Source organism: Diadema antillarum, unplaced genomic scaffold (genome assembly GCF_040938485.1).
Source record: "Diadema antillarum isolate AM-2024a unplaced genomic scaffold, OU_Dant_1.0 seq00000030_RagTag, whole genome shotgun sequence".
Taxonomy (NCBI): domain Eukaryota; kingdom Metazoa; phylum Echinodermata; class Echinoidea; order Diadematoida; family Diadematidae; genus Diadema; species Diadema antillarum.
The window spans coordinates 642325-665420 of record NW_027271146.1 but is presented as its reverse complement, the minus strand read 5'-3'; the positions used below and the strand labels follow the sequence as shown (position 1 = coordinate 665420).

Here is a 23096-nt window from a genome sequence, read left to right as displayed (position 1 = left end):
AGGAATCTCCACTAGATTTCATTTCATAGTGCAGAGGGTACATTTTATATGCAGTGAAAGCATACAACTTCGATATTGTTTTACAGAAAGAAGTGGCCGTTAGTCTCATGCATCTATGCATCTAATACACATAATCTCATACCCACTCATTTCATGTTCATTCTTCACCTCCTCTACACTTCCCCATTCAGACATCATTACAGGATATGACAGATGTTCATTTTGTTGTCTCAGTTTCACTGTTTGTAGTAGAGTCATATGACTACTGTTTTGATTACACTGTTAGCGTAGTCTTGATCACAGACTTTGGGTATCTATATGGGAGGAGGCTTTTACGTGCATGTTAATGAAGCTGGTGTTTACTGAACACACAGTGAATCCTGCTCTGAGTTAAATAATGATAAATCAAACAAACTGTTCAATAAATACTGAACTGCCACAAAAACTGAAGATTTGATTATGGTATAACTTGATGTGAACTTGCCAATTTCAACTTAAACTGGTGCTAATGATACATCAAGACTTAAATTGCTTTGCTGTTCCCTTTGCAGCACATCATGCAATGGAAAAAAAAAAAACGAAGAAGAAGAAATTAAAAAGAGAGGGAATAAAAGAAGAAGTCTAACGAAGATGATACTGTGTCTGGTATCTGATGGGATCAGCATACACATTACATGTAGTTGAATGTCATAGAAAAACCCAATTTATGGTTTGTAGCCTTTACACTTAGATCTCCCATGCCAATTGGGGTTTTATTTCCTATTTCTTTTAAAAATGAGGAAGTTGCAGAAAGATTTACATGATCTGGTGTTGGATGAAACTAAGTATTCTAACCAGATATCGTTGGACTTTGGTCTGAGTTTGGGAATATGTATTTCCGTAAGACACTGAGCTTTCTCTGGAAGGCTACAGGAGTTTGGCGAGAGATGATGATGGTGGTGAGGGATCTCATTTCAAGATGAGCATTCTCTCCAGCCGTATCTGAAGTTCATTGAAGTCTGCTAGGTAGGACTGGACCGCCTGGGGGCGCCCTGCTGTAGCCTCCAGCTCCACCTTGTAGCTGGCGATGTTATCCAGACAGGATGTGACAAACTGACGCCTGTTGAGAGACATAAAAACAGCATTTTGCTTTATCTCTCTCATATACACTGTTCACATCCATTAATTTGCATTGATTGTATTTTAAAGAGTTGGAAAAACGTGGTAGCAGGCAATCAAACCAACCACAGTCATCGGGTGTTTTGATTGTTTGGCACTAAAACTGAATTTTCCCTACCGTCATGTGAATATCAGATTTCAAACTGAATCAGGAACTAGCTTCAGAAATTGTCTCTGCAATAGTCTTCTGTTTAAAGCATTTTTTTGGGGGGCCATCGATTACCTGCATTTTAATGGAAATCAACCAAATTGCTTTACTAAAATACCACCTCTCTCTTTTGACAAATCACACAATGCCAGAGCACAACATACACATGGGTAAACAAACAGACAGAGAGACAGACACACGCACACACAAAGCAAATCATAGATTCAATGACTACCATGCTGATATAATGAAGTACTGGGAATGCAGGGGCGGATCCAGGATTTCTGAAAAGGGGAGGTGCCTTTACAAAATTAAAGGGGGGCGCAGGATCCCCCCTGTTTTTCTTTTTATTTCTTTTGTTCTAACAAAAAATAAAGAGGGGGCGCGCCTGATATGCCCCCCTCTGGATCCGCCACTGGTATGGAAAATGAATGTTTTTCTTCTTGAACTGTTTTCAGTCTAAAAGCAACGAACCTCTCATGGATGGAAACGAGGCTGGCGTTGTCTGTGAAAGTAGATAGGAGTGAAGCAACGACCTTCAGCAGGTGGAGAGGATTCTTGGAGGTAAGCCAGAAGGGATCCTGGGAAGAGGAGACAAAGGTCAAAGGTCAAAGGTCAAAGAATGGTTTGGGAAATTCATAGGAAAAACAGAAACCAACCAAACAAAAAAGAATGTCCCTGTCCTCCCTCTACTGATTGTTGACATGTAGATATTTAAGAATCAGCGAATATGGGTTGTATTGTCACATGTTCTTTGACAAATTTATGACCATTTCCTTCTGAGGCAGGGGTGTCTGATTTCTGCTCTCAGAGTCATTTGGAGCACTTTGTAGCGAAAACTTTAATGATGCTGTGTCACCAGAATATGACCACTCAATTGATTGAAATCTTTGGAAGCTGCAGAACATGTCTTACACAGAGTTATGATGAAGCATTTTGTCCAACAATTTTTGGGACAAATTTGCTCTCAGCCAATCAGATGCAAGGATTTCAATAGCCTATAACACCTTGTCAGAAAAAACAAAATCACAAAACATTTCATGAACACTTCAGATAACTGTGATCCTGACCTGACTTTGCCATTACTCTTTAAAATGACTGGTTTTGGTAGCCATAATACACAGGAACATGGTCTGAATGTGTTCACTCATCCTGTACATCAATGGACCTCTTTCTTTTGTGCTTAACAGCCTCTGTGAGTATTGACAATGGAGATGATTAGATTGGCTCTATTCAGAGACATAGGTCTCAATACACTATGCCTATTTGAACATAAACAAGGCTCTCCTGTGAACTTGATATGCACTCCTGTACCTTTGCCCTGAAGTGTCTATCATAGACACTGTGTAGCTTGGTGAGGGGAATCCCCACCTCCAGCATGGCTCTGTACAGCCAGGATTTCTCCCATTCCAACTCACAGCTCTGTTTCTCCAGATACAGGACCAGGAAGTCTGTCGGACAAAGAATGGCAGCTGGATGTCAGAGGTCATTTTACATACATAGATCACCTGTCATTAATTCCTACAACACTCTATTTATCACATGTGGTTTATTTTTTACATGGGCATATAGTCCAGACATGCATGTTGCATGTCTGGTATCAGTATTTAAATAAGTGATTCTTGTGTGTGTGTTTTGAATGGCAACTGATTGACAAATTGCCCTTCAATGATGTAAACAAACATTGATTATTCAGTGTTTTTTAGTAATAGTAATGAAAAAAAAAAACCCCAAAAGAAAGGGCAAATTTGGTGGCCCGCCTCGGGCCACCAAATATTTTTGAAAAGTACTTGTATGTCAATAAATTTGTAACTTTTTAGCAGTTAAATTTGTTTAAAGCATGGATGAAAAGGACTGAATGAGTGCCTGAGAGTAAGTGTTGAGAGTTTGTTGAGGTTTATTTATGAGTAGATATGTCCAACTTCCAAGTCTTATTATGATGAAACTTAAATATCTGACTCATTAAAAAAACAGAACTTTTAATGTTTTTTATTGGATTTTTCTTTTGGGCCACCAAATTTTTCTCTGGGGCCACCACAAATTTGAAATTGAGGATTTTGGTGGCCCCATCGGGCCACCAAACAAAAAGGTTAGTGTCGAGCCCTGCCTTATGGCAGCAGCTCAAAGATCACTGTGGACTTATTTTTTTATCATTTTATGAAATGTTGAAGAAATGTTCTTGTCAATTCCATTGTTTTAAGAGAGATTTGACGCACATTCCAATGTGTTCTAGCAAAGACACAAAAAATGGTAGAAATCTGGACTCACCAAGTGGAAAGTATCTCTCTGAGCTGCTGTAGACTTTTCCTTGAGCCACCAGCACAGTGGAGAGGATGGTGATACGTGTTGCAGTCAACTTGTTGACTGATTCTTGCAGCTCTGTGGACACACATTACCAAATAATTTGTGATTGATGTCTTTGATATATTATGTCTTCATCACATTCAGTCACTTTACAGAATTGACAACATGTCTCACAAACTTTCCAGGTTCCACTGAACTGTCATCAAAGACAACTGAAAAATGTGAGAATTGACAAAACTAATTACTTTGGACAGATTTTACATCACACAAACAGAAATAGTGTAAGGACTGACTTGCTGGGGTACATGGTAAATGTTGTGTGTTGGATGGGTGAGCTTGTTACCATGATACACTACTACTATACTTCATGCCTTCAACTACATATGGGGAAGCTTTTCTTACTGATATGGATCCAATTATTAATTTGAAAAAAAAAAAAACACAAACCAAAACAAAACAAAACAAAGTCTTCCTAGAGCTGATTATCAACAATCATGAAAAACAGTCACATGAAGACAGGATGGTGGAGATGAATGAGAAGGAAAATTACCACCTGAAGGAAGCCAGAATGTTATGATAAATGTACCAAGGAAAACCCCTGAATCCAGTGAAGAACAGTGCACACTACAGAGCCACAAACCTAGTGTCAACTCTATTTTGAGAGATAACACGGGTGCTAGCAAATCCCTTAGGTTGCCAACCTTTACAAAACACTTCCTATATTCTTTATGCTCAGCTAATGATTGCCCTTTCTTGAAGAATAGATGGATTAATTTGGGGACTGACCACAAAACATCTGGATGCCTCCCAGGGCTATGTATCACTCATCAGCAGTGGCTATTGGTCTGGATTGGGAAGGTCAAGGCAGCTTTGTGTCCATCAATAGGTCAAGGTGACTTTAGTGTCCATTATTAGGTCAAGGTGGCTATTTGTCCATCAGTGGATCAAGGTGGCTATTTTGTCCATTACTATGGAAGCAAGCTTGAGTATCAGTAGGATTACATCATAGTGATGTAATACCCACCCAAACTATGAACCAACTTCCTCCAGATCCCATTGTGTTTGATCCTCTATTCCTGAAACTCTGCTGGTATGAATGGATGGGTTGTCACTACTTTGTGCTGTAATCCAAGGCGTACTCTAAATACCACTTTTATTCCTTGCCTCTACACTACACTGACCTTTGTCAATAATCTCCAGCCAGAGATCCTTGACCAGACTTTCATCAAAGTGACCAGCACAGTGGACAATGGCCAGCTTACACTTGGACAGGTGGAACTCATCTGCAAAGTCTCCATATAGCTGTCAAGTCAGAAAAAGTAGGACACATCTTGAGTTGAATTGAGTGCATTTCAGTTTACATCACATTTGTTGAGAGTTGAAAATGAGTGTTCACATAATTCTGAGTTGTATTAGATTGCTGACATTTTGCACTTAGCACATTCTCCATGTTCTCATAAGAGAAAAGTTTCAATGTTGACTAATGAACAGTGCTGGAACAATCAATCTTTGCAATTGCATTAGAAAGACTTGTTGTTAGGCTGTCTAGGGGTTTAGGGAGCATTGCAATATTAACTTGCACTTCAAGTGTAATGTATACATGAAAACCAAGAAAAGGATACAAATGCACACAACTAGGATACATTCCAATGGCTAATGTATTGGCATAGGCCCATTTAAAGTAAAGCTACTGAGGAGCATTTCCTGACATGTGTATCCCTCACCTCCCCAATCAATACTAATTCCATAACAATTGCAATGACACAGGGTGAGAAAACATGTTATTTAGAGGCTTCAAATGCATCTTTCTTGTACATAGTCCAATCTATGACAAGGTTCATCTGATTGGTAAGTTTCAATTAGAAGCAAATGTCATGAACGGTAATTCACAATTGACTGTGGATTAATGAAATTTGCTTCCCATTTGCCCAATCTAGAAATGCTTGATTACTTAGCATGGAGGCTGAGCTTAGAGCATGTGGAAAGGTCCACCAAAATTTAGTTAATGTGTAAAATATATTGTTGCTATCATTCTTTCCACTGCACTTAACTGCATCACGCATTGCTTACAAACTCCTCCCTATTTAACAATAATGTTTTGAATATGTAATCAACCACAACTACTATTGACTAGGCAGAGTGTCTTAAATCTGCATGACAGAAATGTCACAATCTCCTAAATCACCTTAACAGGGAACTTATCTGTCTGACATTACCATCCTGTTTCTTATTTGGAGATACGCTAATGATGAGCTAGGGATAAAAAATGGTTTCCTAGGTTAATCTCATGACTTGCTGTTCTATAGTACAATGCCAGCCAATCAAGGCCTTCAGGATATGTGCTGAAGCCAGAGTAATAATATTCACTTTTCTGCTTTTGTTAAGTGATTTTTTAATGGTGCAAGAAGGATAGAGGTACAAACAGAAAAATAGAAACATAAAAACATGATTCCCAAATGTATGCATGATTGACATGACATGATATATTCCATCTACCTTTCAGCAAACTTTCTCCACACTTAAGTCTTCACTTTTCTTACTGCGCCTTGAGCACATAAGTCATATGGAATTGGAGCAGTACCCTGTATTATTATCATTATTACTTTCTTTTCCTTGTCCTGATGAACACCAGCCTGAGGAAACAAATTACTGCTATTAAGTTCAATTATGATGTTGTCATGGAAACTGTACTTACCCTCGTGATGTCAACCAACTCTGAGTTGAGGATGGTAAGAGCATTTGGGACTCTAGGATCAGCTTGGTTGCAAGTCTGAGATATGGCTTCAAACACCTGCAGCTGTAGACGGGCAACCTGAGCACAACAATGCAGAGAGAATTAACACCTGCCATATCTGTATGTATGTATGTATGTATGTATCTAAGAGAGACCAATGCACTTGCCAATTGTAGTTCTGTCCCTGTGGTACCTGAGGATGGCCAGGACTTCATCGAGTTGCATTTTTTAGGATGCAACATTACCCAGCTAGGCACCAATCGATTCCTTGACAGGCTGGGCAATATTTGTGTAGAAATCTCCAGCCAAGTCTCTGACAGGATGACATTGCTCACGCAGAAATTTCTGGCCAGGTTCCCGACAGGCCAGGCAGTACTTGGGACACTCAAAAATATTCCTCCATGTGAATGTTTGTCCTTAATCCCTGGTACATTCCCAACCCACTGGCACAAGATAAGTGAATTTCCCCTGACAAACCCTGTTATATTCCCGACCAACCCGGGCAAAAAATATGCTAAAATCCCTGGCCAACCTGGAGGCATGTCCTGGCTTGTCCCCAGATACCTTGGGGTCAGGACTAAGATTGACAAGTGCATTAGAGGTCTTAAACAAAACAAAAACAAAACAAACAATGACAATAACAAAAACATCTTCATTTTTTCTCTGGGCTTTGGCACAAAAAGTATGTCACATTATAATGTCATCACGAATGGTATTGTCATGTATTGGACAAGTTTTAGTAATCTTGGTCTGCAGTCTAACAGACTTACTTCAAGTTTTTCCTCCAATTCATGTAGATATTCTCCCTCACTGGCTGAGCTAGTCCGAAGGCTGCTACTCTTACTACACATCACAGCTCTAGACAGGTACTCAATGCGCTGCTGGAGTTTGATGTCCGTACTGTGTTGATATAAAGATTACATATCATTACCTTACATCATACAAACGTGATTCCTCATAGAAACAATGAACTTTAAAATTGCCATCTAGCATGACTTTAAGTTCAAACCAATAGCAATTCAATCGAATCTCAAATCTGGACATAATTTGATTAGTGTGATGGATACTGTCTGCACTTTCTGTGGTTTCCATTAAATGGAAATGCACTTAGAAAAACATTAATATCAAGTACACCATTGTCAATATTACTATTATTTTAGCCGTATTACGACTATAAAATTCTGGTAATTGCAATCCTAATTAACATCCCCATCAAATGGCTTTTATGATTGTCTGAAACTTATTGCCTAAAACACAAAAAACCACATTTTCATTGCTGATGCCAGACACACTACTGACACTAATCCAGTGAAATGAATATATTGTGAAAGTACCTACCGTAATGTGTCCAAACCACAGCCTTGCTTTGTGTATGTCTACACTAGCTTGCTTGTCTGACACCGCACAGTGTATACTACAACAAACTCCAATGACCCCCGCTCCCAATTGTTTCGTGTTGGCATGACATCTTCTACTTTCCAGACAATGTCACAAAAGAGATCACTCTCTTGTCAGACTATGACTATGCAAAGATCAAAGGTTGCAAGGCCTACCCCTGTCTCTCAGCCAGTTTGCAGAGAATCCTGGAGGCAGCGGGGTAGTTTTTACACTTCTCATGGTACTTCCATAGCAGGTCTAGCATCTCTAGACCGTCTGGGTTATAGTGGACAGCTCGCTGGATGTAGGGTTCCACAAAAGGTGATGAGATCTGTGGAGGGGAGAGGACGCTGACATTAATTACACACACCTGGAATAAAAAATTTGGACAGACATGCAGACCTACATGCCCCAACTTACATCATTGGTATCACACGTACCATGATAGATACAAAATGGCACGGCTTTAACCTCCTATCATTAATATATGATATAAATATATGATATAAATATATATATCATGAATATACTTTACATCTGTGCTAGTTATGGTAAAATCAATACAGATGCATAAATAGAATCATAGATGACATATTAAACTTTAGATTTATGAAATATGAACGATTTCATACAATGAAAGGGAACAGATTACACACACTTTTGGATGGTTTGGTAAAATACCTTTTGCCTACAGATACATACACTAGTTAAAGGTCCTGTTTACCTTTGGGAGCAGTGATTTAAAAAATGTTCAAGATATCACATTTGATGCATATGTATAGGTCTGTGGTATCACAAAACATCCTACCATATAAAATTTTTGCAGTAAAGCCTAAAATATAAGGAGATATCTGTATTTTTCTCAATTAACCATAACTGGAGACAGTTTAGTCTGGAAATATTTTCATTATTAACTATTGTTCAAATTTTGTGTATTTAACAATACTTAAAATCGATTGTACATATTCAAATTTTTACAGTGGTTGTTTCTATCCCTAACTCTAAATTTCAGAACTATTTTAATGCACTAATGCTGGGTTTTTGTTTCATCTACAAATGGTAAATCATGCCTTTAAAGGGGCAAATCCACCAAAACTGTACAAACTCACCTCAAGGAGCTGCTCCTTGAGCCCCTTGTTCACTAACCAATCATAGAGGGCGACATGGAAGAGTTCGTCCTCAGACGACAGGCATTTGTGCATCATACTGTCAAGCTGTGGAAAGTTCACAGAAAAAGAGAAAACATCAACAGAAACAATGTCTTGTTTTATATATTGATATACTAGCAATATGGGGATGGTTTATGTTATGCAATACATGTACTATTATACACTATCTCTTATCATCATCATTGTTATCATTAGCAATATGATAACAATCATTTTTATCTATTCTGAAATCATCATCATCATCATCATCACCACCACCACCATCATCATCATCATCATCATCATCATTGTTAACGTCTAGGAAGCACCTTATCTAAAATGTTTAGAAGCACTTTTACCAAGAGATTGCTATGTCAGCATACTCACATAGTGCTCAGCATCCTGAGTGCTGAGTCTATAGGGGTCAGGTTGGGGAGGAGGACCAGGGCGAGTGGGGAGACTAGGGGAGGAGGGTTGGGCCCGACTGGCTGCCAGTAACTCATCCAGGATGTCAGTGATGGACTTGTAGCACTCATATCTAGGAATGCAAGGTATTATAATGGTGTGTGTTTACATCGTGTGCATCAATATGTTTTGGCAAGCTGACCAAATTCAAGTGACATGTAATATTCAAGTGACTTCAATATTCATATTTTGCTCTTTTGAGATGAATTCCTTGCTGTCCGGAGGGTAGATATATGACTAAGTGAGTAAATGTTTATGGCTTTTTGCATGAAAAGATTTCAGCTGTTGGCTCACTGTCAGAGTAGGAACACTTCTGCTCTTTGCTGCAATAGTACATTTTACTATTCAAATTCCTACTACCTTTTCATCACTTATTAACTTTAAAAAGCCTCTTCATGACATATGACATGTTTTCAACTACCCCTTTGTTAACATGTTTCTTTTTTTTCAGCTGTTTTCCTGATCTAGTAAATATGCATCATAGAGTGAGAGATATTAAAATGTATTTCCTAAAGCACTGAAGAATGAAAACTTCTACTAACATCACAACATGTCCTTTATCCTACATGAAAGAACTCTGCAATGTGCATCAAAGGAAATAGAGTGACTGAGTCCACTAAGTCTTTACATACTGTACAAGTATGACACATCTCAGTGGTGGCATTGAATTGGTTAATTTCAATCTGACCTGGCAGAGAATGCCTCCATGCCGTGTGTGTCCTCTGGTCTCTTGCCATTCTTGTAGAAGAGAAGAGCAAGGTTCTGAGTGTCACGCTTTGCTGCTGCTGACAGACACAGGTCCACCACGCCGTCATAGAAACGAGCTGCAATAGATACAACAGTGGTTGTTTGGAGTTACAAACTGCAGTATAAAAAGAAACACTACCTTGCATTGTGTGCTTGTTAATATCAAGCCACAGGACATCTTCAACAGAAAATCTATTGAGACATTTATTGTAGAAACTACATTTACTTTGCAATGCTAAGCTGAACATCATCTTGTATCATCACCATGACATCAGTGTGGTTTGAAAATCTTGACATGTGTGTGATCATTAACATTGCCATCATTCATGTCTTTGAATACAGCTGCTCTCAGTGTAGTATCTATAATACTGCAGATAATGGTAATGTAATCAACAAAACAACATAATCATTATAAAAATCATCAACACGACTATCATCGCCACCATCATTGTACAAATTATCATCTCTCACAATCACTGTCACCATCATCATCATTACCACAACCAACATCACCATCACTACGACCACCATCATCATCATCATCATCATAATTATCATCACCACCATTATCATGATCATCATCATGATCATCATGATCATGATCATGATCATCATGATCATCATCACCATCACCATCATCATCACCATCATCACCATCACCACCATCACCACCATCACCACCATCACCACCATCATCATCATCAAGATGCACATTATTACCATCTCCCATCACTACATTCATTAGTTTCTTAAACTTGATATCATAAAAATGACCAAGGAATCCCTTTATCAAAGAGTGTGGTTACCTTGGTGATACTCTGCACACACTGCTGATAAATTCAGCTGTTGACTCACTTCCTTGAAGAGCTGCAAGAACAGAGGAGATGATGAGGTTTGAATAATTCATATCTGATAGAAAGTAATGTGACTGTGTAGATGGGTAACAGGTAAGAGGAATGTTGTAGTATCAGTGATTATAATTCATGTTAATTTTCCTCCAGTTACTTACAGCATTCCAGGCCACAGTATATGAAACTGGTTATCAAACAACACAAGCATTCTAATCTAAACAATGTAGAACTGTCGTAGCCACACGGTTATATATCTATAACATCATGAAGTTAACAGAACTGGAAACAAATGATTTTGTTGCCCTGCAGCAGGCACTATAGAGGACTGCAAAAAAGGAACACAAGTGTGTGTGACTTATAAGCTTGCTGTTTTGGGAGCTACCATTTTAGCTGAGAAAGAGAAAACAAACACTAACACAGGGGAGCATAACAAAGTTCAATATGGTCTAGTGGCTAACTGCACTTTCACATATTTCTATCCCATAGCTCCTCTGTTGCTCCCTCCATTGTGATGTATGAGTTTAACCCACATAGTCTATGTAAAAGGATACACATAGCATGGTGCCTATAATTTCTTAACTACAACCCAAGAGGGCAGTCTTCATCTTTCTGTATCAAGCTTGTAACATAGGAGTATACTCCATTGTGAATAACTGACCCGTAATGATTCCTTGAGTAGTCTATCAAGCACAGACTTCGTCTCAGCCTGCATGGCTGCCTGGAGAGTCTCATTGGCCTGATATTGGAGGGATGGAAGGAAGGATGGAGGAGAGACAGAATGTGAGAGGGTAAAAGGAAGAAGAATGACAAGAGGGAAAAGAAAGAGGCATGAATGACAGGTGGAAAAGTGGGTAGAAGACAGTAGGTGGGAGACAAAATGTGGACAAGAAAACAGAGATTATGAAAAAAAAAACACAAAGTGGAAGAAATACAGATAAACAGGTCATTATTTTATCTCTCATAAAGTTGACTCTCGGCTCTTGCTGGTATGACATGTAGATGCAAACACAACTAAAGAAACTGAATATGGTCACATCTCTCTGTGGTAAGATACCTTCTGAGGTTGGAGAGATGAGGTCAGACAAATATTAGTATTGTTCAAGACTGACAAAAATATGATTCGCAAAGAACTAAATCAACGTCAGCCTCTGACTCTGATAGGGTAAGATGCATCCAGCTTTTTTCACAAAGCTACTATCATAACTCTCACCCAAAATGAACAGATGAAACAGACTATCTATCAATCTGTCTTTCTACCTATCCAATCATATTTTTCTGTCTTGCAGTACAGAGGTCATTAGGGCAAAAATGTGATGGCTTTTTGGACATCATATGAAACACAGCTTGCTGAGATCACTTCCCATTTTTCCCTCAAACTTGACATTTAACCTAAATATAAGGAATATTCCCACTTGAAATTAACCTATAATTCAATAAATTTCTAATCAACACAAATCACAGTCAGCTGCTCCATCAAAATCAACAGAAGCACAGACATCTTAAAGAAACAATGTGTGTTTCATGATTGCATACTAACGAAAATGTTGCAATTTACCAGTTTCCACTGCAATTTAGCTCTTAGCTGTGACAACTCTCATTCAAAATAACCCTTTCAAATCAAATCCCACTGAATCAAATCATATCAAATCAAGTCAAATTAAATCAAATCAAGACAGGAGTGAAAAGTCCCTACCTTGGTACAAATGGCATCACTGACACTGTAGAGAGAGGGACACACTTCCCTCAGCCTGGAGCTGATGGCATCGGTGGTGCTGTTGTCTCCGATGTAGAGGTTGATGAGGGCTGTGATCAGACCTTCACACATCTACAAGGTAGGCAGATTGAAGAGTGATTTAATCAGTAGACAAAATAGATTCTATTCTGCAATAATCATAGCATGTACAGTATTTAATTTCAGGAATATGCATGCAGCAAATAACAATAACAATCACCTAGTTCATCTGTCTATTCCTGTGCAATGTCTGTGGTTTACGATTGAGAATCTGTTGGATACACCTTTTGGGATGTTCCAAGCACAACCATTGCTACCATTACCAACAAGAACAAAGCAAACAAAATAATCAACAAGCAAATAAAGAAACAAACATACATCATAAAACCAAGATATTTGTTTCCACTGCATTCATACTTGTAATAACGCCTGTGGTACTTTTATTTCAATGCATGAATGGTCATCACACCCACATAATGTGTACAGCACATGCTTTTTTCCCCCTTTTTTTGTTTGGCACTTTAGCAAATTACTACACATGCCAACTTTTATACAAGCTAGCCCGTTGAAGACTGGTACCAAGTATACTTGGGCAGGTATCTATGGAAAATGCATGATACAAAAAATCAATTCGTCCTCAACGAGTTAAATTCTTCACACTGGGTCAATCTTGGTAAAGTTTGCTTGCCTGCAATTAGTGGATAGGAGAATATTTGGACATTTTACCATCTCGCTCATGTGCTCCTATTTTTCATGCTAGCTAAGAACACACAATTTCCCAAATTGTCCACACTGAAAAATTGTTCATGTTTACAGAATTATATTTGGGTTTGGCAAGAATTATTCAATTCAAATCTTTTTCAGTAAATTACCTCTCTTCCTCTCAGCACCAAATCTCTCAGAGTCATCTTCTTCAGGTTATCCTGGTCAATCTGCAAAGGTTAAAGAATATTACAAGCATGGGCAATTAGCAAACCTGAATAACACTTAAGAGAAAAAAGGAGGTCTGAAAATTTGACAGAAGTGGCAATGCATGTTTGGAGATTGACTAGCTGGGAAAGAAAACACAATACTCTGTTAGAGATAATAAGATATTCAAAAGACAGAGAACTCTGGGACAGGAGTCAATCAGTTTGAATTGAGCATAATCACAGCATACATCCTTGGTTCTAAAAGACCAGTCAACAAATTTGTTGAATTCAAGAGCTGAAATATTTCAGGACTATTTACTGTTGTATGGACATGCAATACAACAGCTGAAGTGTTGGCTTACTTTGTGTGTTCACAAGAAGCTGACAAAATTATTACAGTGTGTTGTAATACGGCAGTCTTCTGAATATCCAACACAAATGGTTTTGTGTAAAATTGTCGCATGTATCGTATATTCTCTCATTCTAACAGGTTTATGCTGTGTCATTATTGCAATATTAATGTGACTATGAAAGACAGACTCACACTGGATAAATGAGAAATTTGCCAACATTTTCTCCAATTTAGCAAGCTCTGGCTCTTTTTATGACTGGGGTATAAATGTCTCAAACTGCACAAAGCTAGGGTGTACTAGCACACATTGAAGTCAAACCGAAGTGGATGCAGGAAACCTACTGGATTCAGCCTATCAGCCAAGATGTGGAACTGACGGTAGGAGAGAAGTTTGAGCATGGCCAGGACTTCCACTGTCATACTGACCAGCTGTTGGAGATTGACCAGTGCTTGCTTCTCACTGGCCTGAGCATCGGCTGGAGAGAGAGACGGAGAGAGAGGACTATCAATGATTTCTGGACGGTGGTCAAAGAATGCTGCTATTAGAGCTACATAAATGAGGCTAGTCTACTATGTTATACCAGCGTAACCCAGAGACTCATTCATATCACAATCTCACTTCCTAAGCAGTCACATTAACAGATTATATTGAATGTGTTTCAATGCAAGCATTTATCTTGATTGATATAAGGGGCGAGTAGCTGAAAGAGTAAGTACCAGCTGTAAGCCTGTCATTACACTTATGGCAAAATGGGCAGCAAATCACTAAAAGACACTCCTATAAGATCCTTTCGCATACTTTCATAACTTCCCACAAATATTTGCCCCCAACTTGTAAAAGACTCCACAATTTCATGGGAACACTAAGGCCTGCATTCACACAGGTGGTTTAAATCAAGGCCATGGTTTATATTTTTTCCATGGACTAAAAAAAGCAAGAACTAAGTATACCTTTCATTTGGAAATATTAACACGCAGTTATTATTGGATGTCTGTTGGCTTACGCGACCTATCATGTGCATCTACACAGAAGAAATTTACATAAAACAAGGAATAAAATTTAAATTACATGTACATTCATGAATGCCAGACATTGTGCAAAGTAGAAAGGTACATTGAGGAGAGAGAGAGAGAGAGGGAGGGGATACTTCGTGGGTGGGTGTGGCTGTTTGATAACTTACCCCTCATTCTGAGCTGTTCCCTCTGGGCTGCTTGTATGCTGGCTTGTCCTCCAACCACTGAGTCTGGCCGCACAAAACCACTCGCTGGTATGTGTGGCACCATACTAGGACACATGAGATAGAAAACTCACATGACTTCCGAGTCATGATTTCTTTTCAGCTTTCTGGGGCTTTTCATATATTATGTAAATGGTGCATGCAGTGGCTTTAAATTGCCTATTACTGTAAAAGTGGAAATTTTTGCGGTGCTGACATTTCTACGCATTTTGCGCAACCAGAAACTAGCACAAAAACAAAGCACGTGAATATCTTTTAAGTACTGTAAAACGAGGAATGTTTGCGTGCATTTTAATTTCACGAATTTCGCGAGCGCCAACATTCGCGAAATTAAAATGCAAGTGAAAGTTCTTGTCTACACTATATGAATTGGACGCCAGTGGCAATTTGCGAAAATTTCATGCCGCGAGAAAGGTCATCGGCTCCAATTTTTCATGCCGCAAATATATCATGTTTTACAGTGCTTGATGTCTTGATTCCGTGGAATTAAAAACACAATTGACTCTTCTTACCCGGGAGAGCGCAAAAAATTAGTCACACAAAATATCCACTTTTACAGTAGGGTACATCTCAAAACAGGTGCACCAATTCTGTAGACAGAATGTGGGATAACAACCTACTGATTGATTCTTATATATTGTAACCATGATACACTGTACATGGATTCACAAACTTAGTACCTTCTAGATGATGTTACGTAACACACATGAGGCCTTTTTCTGTCAATATGTTTACACAAACACACACAATGTTAACACCTTATACACATAAATACACTTCACATAAATACATGGTGCTATTATCATTTCCTTTTTTAGTTTGTATGTCTGTCTCTCCACCCCCATCCCCCAGGTGACCCCTCACCTTTCTGCTACCATGGTGAACTGTGAGTTTTTCTCCAGGAAGGACTTGAGGGATAGGATGTCTTCCAGCACAGAACTCAACTCTTGACTCCCGAAAGCAAAGGACAGCTGAGAACAGAATAATGGACATGATGTATCAGATCATCAGTTAACAGCTAGAAGGATGTAAGACACTGTTCACTATTCATCGAGGTGATACAATCTTGCTCTCAATTTGTTATCTATAGATGCTCAGAGAGCGAAATTCAACTACGTCAAGCACCCTAAACATCATCAACACTGTATTAAAATCCAGATGACAGTATATGCTCAGAGAGCGAAATTCAACTACGTCAAGCACCCTAAACATCATCAACACTGTATTAAAATCCAGATGACAGTATCATGTGTATGCAAAGAAATCTTAAGTTACAGGATTTAATTCAGATCTGAAGTTTGAACAGTAAATGGTGGCATCTATATCTACTCAAAAGTGATAAGGGAAATGCACATGAACAATGCATAACAGACAGACAATAGCCAACACCAAACAGAATAAACAAAAGACTGTTGCAATTACTGTCATGACACCATGGCCATCCTGCTGCTTAACTTAACTCAACCACATGAAGGATAATTACAGTTACTGACAAGATAAACTGAAAACATTGTCTTTATTTGGTGTCAGTCCGCATCTGTTTACGTTACTTCTACAAGATTGTTACTTACACAGGACACCTTGTATTGTTATGGGTAAAGGAAAACATGTCTTATCAAAGTAAAATAAAAAGTCATAATCAGCAAGTTTCAGATTTCATGAAACCTATTTAACAGGACAAAGCCTCCATTCTATGAAAATTTGACCTGTAAAACTTACCAGCTTTTTAGGAGGAGGTCCTATGACTGGAAACTCCTTGACCAGAAGTTTTTCCCACATTGGTCTGTGGAATAAAGGCAGAAAATTGTGATTATATTGGATGGTGACAGTTAACCAGTTTTCTCATGACAGAAATATTTAATAGTAAAGGTGATTGACTTAATGACTAAAAAGACATGTCTTCCATTCAAGATGCATACACTAAGCTGCAAAAATATCACTTTCCGAGTATTACTAGAGCTGAGCAGTAATTCATATTTTCTTGCCACAAGAACTTCACTTGAGTTTTGCACATAATTTGATAATGTGTTTGTATTTAAAAGTGACTCTACTCTTGAAATTCTACATTACAAGAACTCATGAGATGGTGTAATCAACCCATTGAGGACAAGTCCTGAGTATACTTGGGCAGGTGTCTATGGGAAATGTGTGTTGTAGCAATATCAGCCTGTCCTCTACGGGTTAAAGGCATTCTTTTTTATACAAGGTAAGACGGATGAAAACAACAACAGTAAAATGTCTCATAAATTGACACTTCAAAAATGAATGTTCTTTTTCATTTCATAGATGACATAGACATACAGACATTTTAATTTTCACACATCAGTTAGCATATTGTGTCCATAATTGAAGTCAAAAGGGGCCTGAGCTTTCGATCCTAGCAGAATCTTCGTCAGAGGCAAAATGACAAACAGGCAGGGAAAGCAATCATATATACTGTAAGGACTTCACACAACAAGAACAGTCAGGGACAGGACTTCCCCTCCCCCCCCCCCCCCCCTCCCCTCCTGCTTATGTGCTTCATTGTTATTTTGATTTCTTTTATCAATACCATTATCATTATTGTTGTTGTTATTATCACCATTATATATACTTTGATGTATATGTTTGATTACTTGCATTTGTTGGTTGACTCTTGCTGTTTCTTCAGCCCCCCCCCCCTTCCCCTTGCTGTTGCTATTTCACTCTTTTCCTTTCTTCATCTCTCTGTTGTTCCTCATCTTCTTTGATGTTGCCTCCCTATTCATCCTTTTCCTTCAATGGTTGCCCCCTTGGTCCTCAGGATCATAACTGACCCTCCTCTGCCTTTTGTCTGTCCACCCTCCTGCTCTAATCCCCCTCCCTTTACCTGTTGGGCTCCTTGCCCATGACCTCCTACCCACTCCTTTTGTTTTCTTTGTTCTGTGTCCCTAGCCTGTCCCTGACTGTTCTTGTTGTGTGAAGTCCTTATTTGATGTGATTGCTTTCCCTGCCTGTTTGTCATGTTGCAACTGACAAAGATTCTGCTAGGATCGAAAGCTCAGGCCCCTTTTGACTCCATTTTACTCTATTGGCTTGCCACTATTGGATAAGCAGTTTTCAGGAGCTTTTTTTTTGCTACACTGTGTCCATAATTGGCACAAATCACATGAAACCAACAACAATTCACATTACATTTTCATTAAAAGATACTTTACCCTTCTCAAAAAAGTGCAAAAACAACAACACCCCCCAAAAAACAACAACAACAACCCAAAACAACAACAACCCACAATGAAACAAGTTGATTAATCAAAAGGAGAAACACACCTGACCAGCCTACTGAAGTAGAGGCAAAGTCCCTTGAACTTGCCAGAGAAAAGTATACCCTGGTGGCTGGTGGGGGCAGCAGACATCTGGTTGCCGGGTGTGGCCGCAACGAACGGAGTGGAGGCAACGTTGGGGCGCATGGGAGAGGGTGAGGCTAGAGTGGGGCTGGAGATGGGTCGGGTTGAGTCCAGACCACTCTGACCTACCAAAGGGGTGGTGGCTCCTATGAGGTTTGTAGACAACATAAAGTTAGATGGGTGGATAGCAACAATGATTAACTGACCACATAGATGACTACACAAGGGACCAAGTGTGTCGGATGGAGACTTAAGTACAAACAGTCATGAAATCATATCAAGTCTTTATTCACTGATAAAAACTGAGTTCCACTTATCATGAATTTAAGTTTGAGTCTCACAAGTAAATGATTAAATATGTATAGCAAATAGATTGCACAGAAAAGATGGTCCTGTGGGCAGAGTACAAGATTTGTGCCAATTGATGAATTGCATGGAATACTGTACAAGTGAATATTTTCGCACGACTAATTTTTCGCACTTGGCCTGGTAAGAAGAATTTCACGTGGAATTAAGACAGTGGTACTGGAACATATGGCATGCAAAAATATTCGCGAGCTTTTATTTTCGTGCTAGTTTCTGGTTGCGCGAAATGCGCGAAAATTTCAACAACGCGACAATTCCACTTTTACAGTACCGTGTATATAACAAACACAGATTAGATATCTACTTTAATAAATACCAGCATTATTATTCACTAGCACCCTAATAGACCTAGACCAATGAGGAAAAACCAAACAATTCAATAAATAAATAAAAGATTGTGATTATGGAAAACAACACATATACACAGTGAGGCACTGTGAAAACAAAATGCAGCAGATCTTCCAATTTGAGGTCTCATAATTCATTTCTTGATGTTACAGATATGAAAGATATTAAGACACACACATACAACTAAAATGAATAGGTGGGATTGAGAGACTCACCAAACATGGCAGCCAGGTTGGCTACAGGTGGAGGCTGGTGCTCAAGGCCCATAGGGCCCCCAGGCTCTCCCCCATAGAGAAAGAAGGCCTGGGTGGCCCAGTCTGTGATGGTCTGGTCACTAGAGGCCAGAGAGCAGGCCAGAATCAGACACGTGGCACACGCTTGCTCCTCCTGTATAGGAGTGAGGACAAGATGAGACGAAATAAGACAGAGTAAAACAACAAAAAGAATACAGATACAGTCACTCTGCAACCTGCCTGTAACGACAACTCCCATTATAACTAAGTCATTGGGACTGGCAGTTTTATTCCTTTTTATCAAAATTTTCAGTCAAACACCCGGTGAAGATCTAAAACTGATAATTTGGGACCTGAATTTTCACTTGATTGTAGCAAGGAAAATTTTTATAATCATGCTTGTAATAATGAGAGTGCACTGTACCACACTGCAATCTTTGACACAAGAGAAGTCAAGCCTAGATGGGAAGGTCAGAGCTGTGAACAGCAAGGATATACAAGGCTTTCACACTAAAATAGGCTCTCCCCGACATAAAAAAACACATACTACACCGGCATTAACATCAGTAAACAGTACAAGTATTTTCTTCAATTTTGAATATGTGTATGCAGTTATTTCTGTCAGAGAAGAGAATCCTTCAACCAAATACCCAAGGCACAGAAGTGCTTGTGCTTAGTTGACGAAAATGTCAATCACACCACCCCAATGTTTGATTAGATTCTCAAGTATTTGTGAAACAAATACTTGAAATACAAATGAAATATCATGGGATAGAGGAATAGAGAGCTTTAACTTCCGAAAAAATCACAAAATCAGGTTGTAAACTCGCAAAAAAACACCCCAAAACTAAACATGAATAACATCTCATTTAGCCCTCCCCTTCAATAAAGAAAAATTTGAAGAGGAAAGACAAACCATCTAAGACACATCAAACTCTAGAATGTTGTGCTACAATAGTACCAAATTCTATGTAACTTGGGAGGCCAGGTGAGAAAAGTGAGGTGACCAAAAGCCTTATTTGAGCTGTGTTATCTCAGAGCAGGTCTGCCAACATTCCCACATCCAAATCAGGGAGATTCCACACAGCAATCAGGGAGATATCTGTGTGGTACATGCATTTCAATGGGTAAAAAAATTCTCAAATCAGGGAGACTTTAATATTCACTTATTCAGACATGAACAGATTTTGACATTTTCATGGAGACTCCTGCAGAATCAGGGAGACTTGGCAGCTCTGTCAGAGGTGTCTACCCACCTTGTGAAGTTTGAAGAAGTTCTCCACAGCAGGGTTCTCAGGGCCCATGTTGTTCAGCATGAGCTGCCGAAGCTGATCGACAGGCCTCAACCTGGAGATGACCACACTTCCCTGGGCAGTGAGTGGGAAAACATAGCAGATTTATCAACATTTCCATGGCATTCCTTTCACTAAATCACTAACTCTCTCTCTTGAAAACAGGAGAAAAGCATACAGTACTTCATCTTGAAGATAACATATTCACATGAAAATGGTGTACAATAAAGCACAAAATGACCAAACTACAAAAAAGGTAATCAACAAAAGTTTGTTCTCCCCTCCTCTCCCCTCCTATGTAAACTGGAGTGAAATGTGATGAGTTTTGAAAAAAATAGTCTATTGTCATCCCAGAGGAATGCAAGCATGTCAGGATTTCCTAAACTTCCCAAAATGACATTTTATCATAGACAGGAAACATGACATCCCTGGATACAACTCCCATTCACACATACATGTAGTCTTATGGCAGCACTGTGCTAACCCACACTGGCTGCACTAAATGGTTGTTATTAGTTGTGGAATATCTCCTCCCTCCCAAAAACAAACCAACAAATAAGCCACCAAACAAACCAACAAACAAACCAACCAACAAGCAAACAAACAAACCCCATTACAAGAACATCAAAGCAAAACAAATACCACACACACATCCCCCACTCAAAAAAAAGAGAGAGAGAGAGAGAGGGGGAAAAAAACCCAAACATATATGACCCTTGTCCCCCCCCCAAAAAAAAAAAAAAAAACAAACAAACAAACACACACACACACACACACAAAAAACACACACACAAAATAAAAGAAATAAAGAAGAAGTAAATACAAGATTCCACACACATCTTTGAAGACTGCCATTCCACGATGCTCTATAGCAAAATTTCATGACACACATCCCTGGTCATTTTGACTCTTGTTCTTGTCTGTCCATGTTTGTTTGTCTGTCTGTTTGTCTGTATGACTGTCTGTACATCTACCCCATTGTGTGTTATCTTTCCCCCCTCAGCATCTGTGACCACCATGTTCTTACCTGAGAGCTGAGGAGCACGTATCTAGGAGCAGGAGAGGAGTGCTGCTTGATAACAGCAGGTGGGTTGGGTAAGACCATTGACAATGGGGATGAGGGTTGCTTAGCAACAGATGGAGACAGAGAGATGGTGGAGGGATGATCAGGATACTCTAGCTGTGACTGTGAAGGAATCTCAGAGATATACCAAGTCCTGCTGTCTACCAAGTGGGTAACCTACAGGGATAATGGATGACCATGAAAGGTATAGAGCTGTTAAAGTCTGAAGTTTACACCAAGACTTTGTCTACAGTCTCTTAAATCCATACAAAGGCAAACAACAACCAATTGTAAATTACCAAACTATGAAAGAACAGGTGAAACTTCAGCTAGACACTACATTATAAGTATGTACTTTACTTATACCTCAGATGTCTCTATCTTTCCAAAATACCTTGCATATTTAACAGGGAGTGCATGCTCCCGATCATACCACTGTATTCCCACTAGCACCTACATTACCTCATGTGTGATTACAGCTTAACTCTGCATTATCAAGCTTTCATCTCTGGTAATAACAGCAGCGCCCCCTGGGGCATGGAGCTCGCACCAAACATCCTGACCTTGGATGGCTGAAACATAACACCCACTTTCACTCATATTTCCCTGTACTGATGAAATATGCCACATCCTGCTCCAAAAGCTCCTTGGATCATAATTTAAAACTCTATTTCTCCCTCAAGTACTAAGAAATTACAGCAACACCTTCTCACACTCCTGCACCCACGAGGCTTTGATTAGCAGCTGTGAGCTATGACTTTCACCTTAAATTGAGAGCTGTGACACAGTGGGATGGGGTGAGTTGGAGGAGGAGGAAGACGTGGGAAGGCAGTGACTTCAGAGATGTACTCATCTTTCTGAAGCAGCATTTTTTAAGATCACAAAAACAGTCATGTCATACATATCTTGGTTTCCATTAGAGACTGTTGAAAGGAAAAGGCATCAGATATCACACATACCCTGGTTTCCATCAAAGACTGCTGGAAGGGTAAAGCATCAGGACTGAGACACCAGAGTTTGTCGCTGTCTTCACTCTGGGAGGCACACAACAACAAACATCCTGGAAAAGAAATCAGAGACAGGGGATATCAAAAATCATAACCACACCTGTCTTTAAGTCATGAACTACAATCAATCCATTGCAGAGTGAGCAGAGTCTGAAAAGAGACTACAGTTTGCATCAATTAAAACACAAGTCAATGCCTTCTTGGGACCTTGGAAAGTGCATTATTTGAGGACAAATACATGAGGTGAGCTCAATTCA

The 23096-nt window shown here is 39.2% G+C and overlaps 1 protein-coding gene across 1 annotated transcript in view; it reads right to left on the bottom strand.

Annotated features, from left to right (window-relative positions):
* Nucleotides 1-537: 537 nt before the first annotated feature.
* Nucleotides 538-23096, bottom strand: part of LOC139725264 (nuclear pore complex protein Nup155-like) — a 34818-nt gene continuing 12259 nt past the window's right edge. The window contains exons 11-34 of the mRNA XM_071636352.1: nt 22792-22892; nt 21797-22009; nt 20734-20844; nt 19460-19631; nt 18454-18676; nt 16885-16948; nt 16030-16136; nt 15109-15212; nt 14270-14403; nt 13537-13596; nt 12626-12757; nt 11591-11668; nt 10888-10948; nt 10023-10158; nt 9257-9407; nt 8831-8935; nt 7898-8052; nt 7115-7244; nt 6306-6422; nt 4792-4912; nt 3575-3685; nt 2621-2757; nt 1781-1887; nt 538-1099 (exon numbers count right to left, since the gene is read on the bottom strand). Coding sequence (XP_071492453.1) covers nt 949-1099; nt 1781-1887; nt 2621-2757; nt 3575-3685; nt 4792-4912; nt 6306-6422; nt 7115-7244; nt 7898-8052; nt 8831-8935; nt 9257-9407; nt 10023-10158; nt 10888-10948; nt 11591-11668; nt 12626-12757; nt 13537-13596; nt 14270-14403; nt 15109-15212; nt 16030-16136; nt 16885-16948; nt 18454-18676; nt 19460-19631; nt 20734-20844; nt 21797-22009; nt 22792-22892 — 2981 coding nt within the window. The 3' untranslated portion in view covers nt 538-948. The remainder of the gene's footprint in view (nt 1100-1780; nt 1888-2620; nt 2758-3574; nt 3686-4791; nt 4913-6305; nt 6423-7114; nt 7245-7897; nt 8053-8830; nt 8936-9256; nt 9408-10022; nt 10159-10887; nt 10949-11590; nt 11669-12625; nt 12758-13536; nt 13597-14269; nt 14404-15108; nt 15213-16029; nt 16137-16884; nt 16949-18453; nt 18677-19459; nt 19632-20733; nt 20845-21796; nt 22010-22791; nt 22893-23096) is intronic.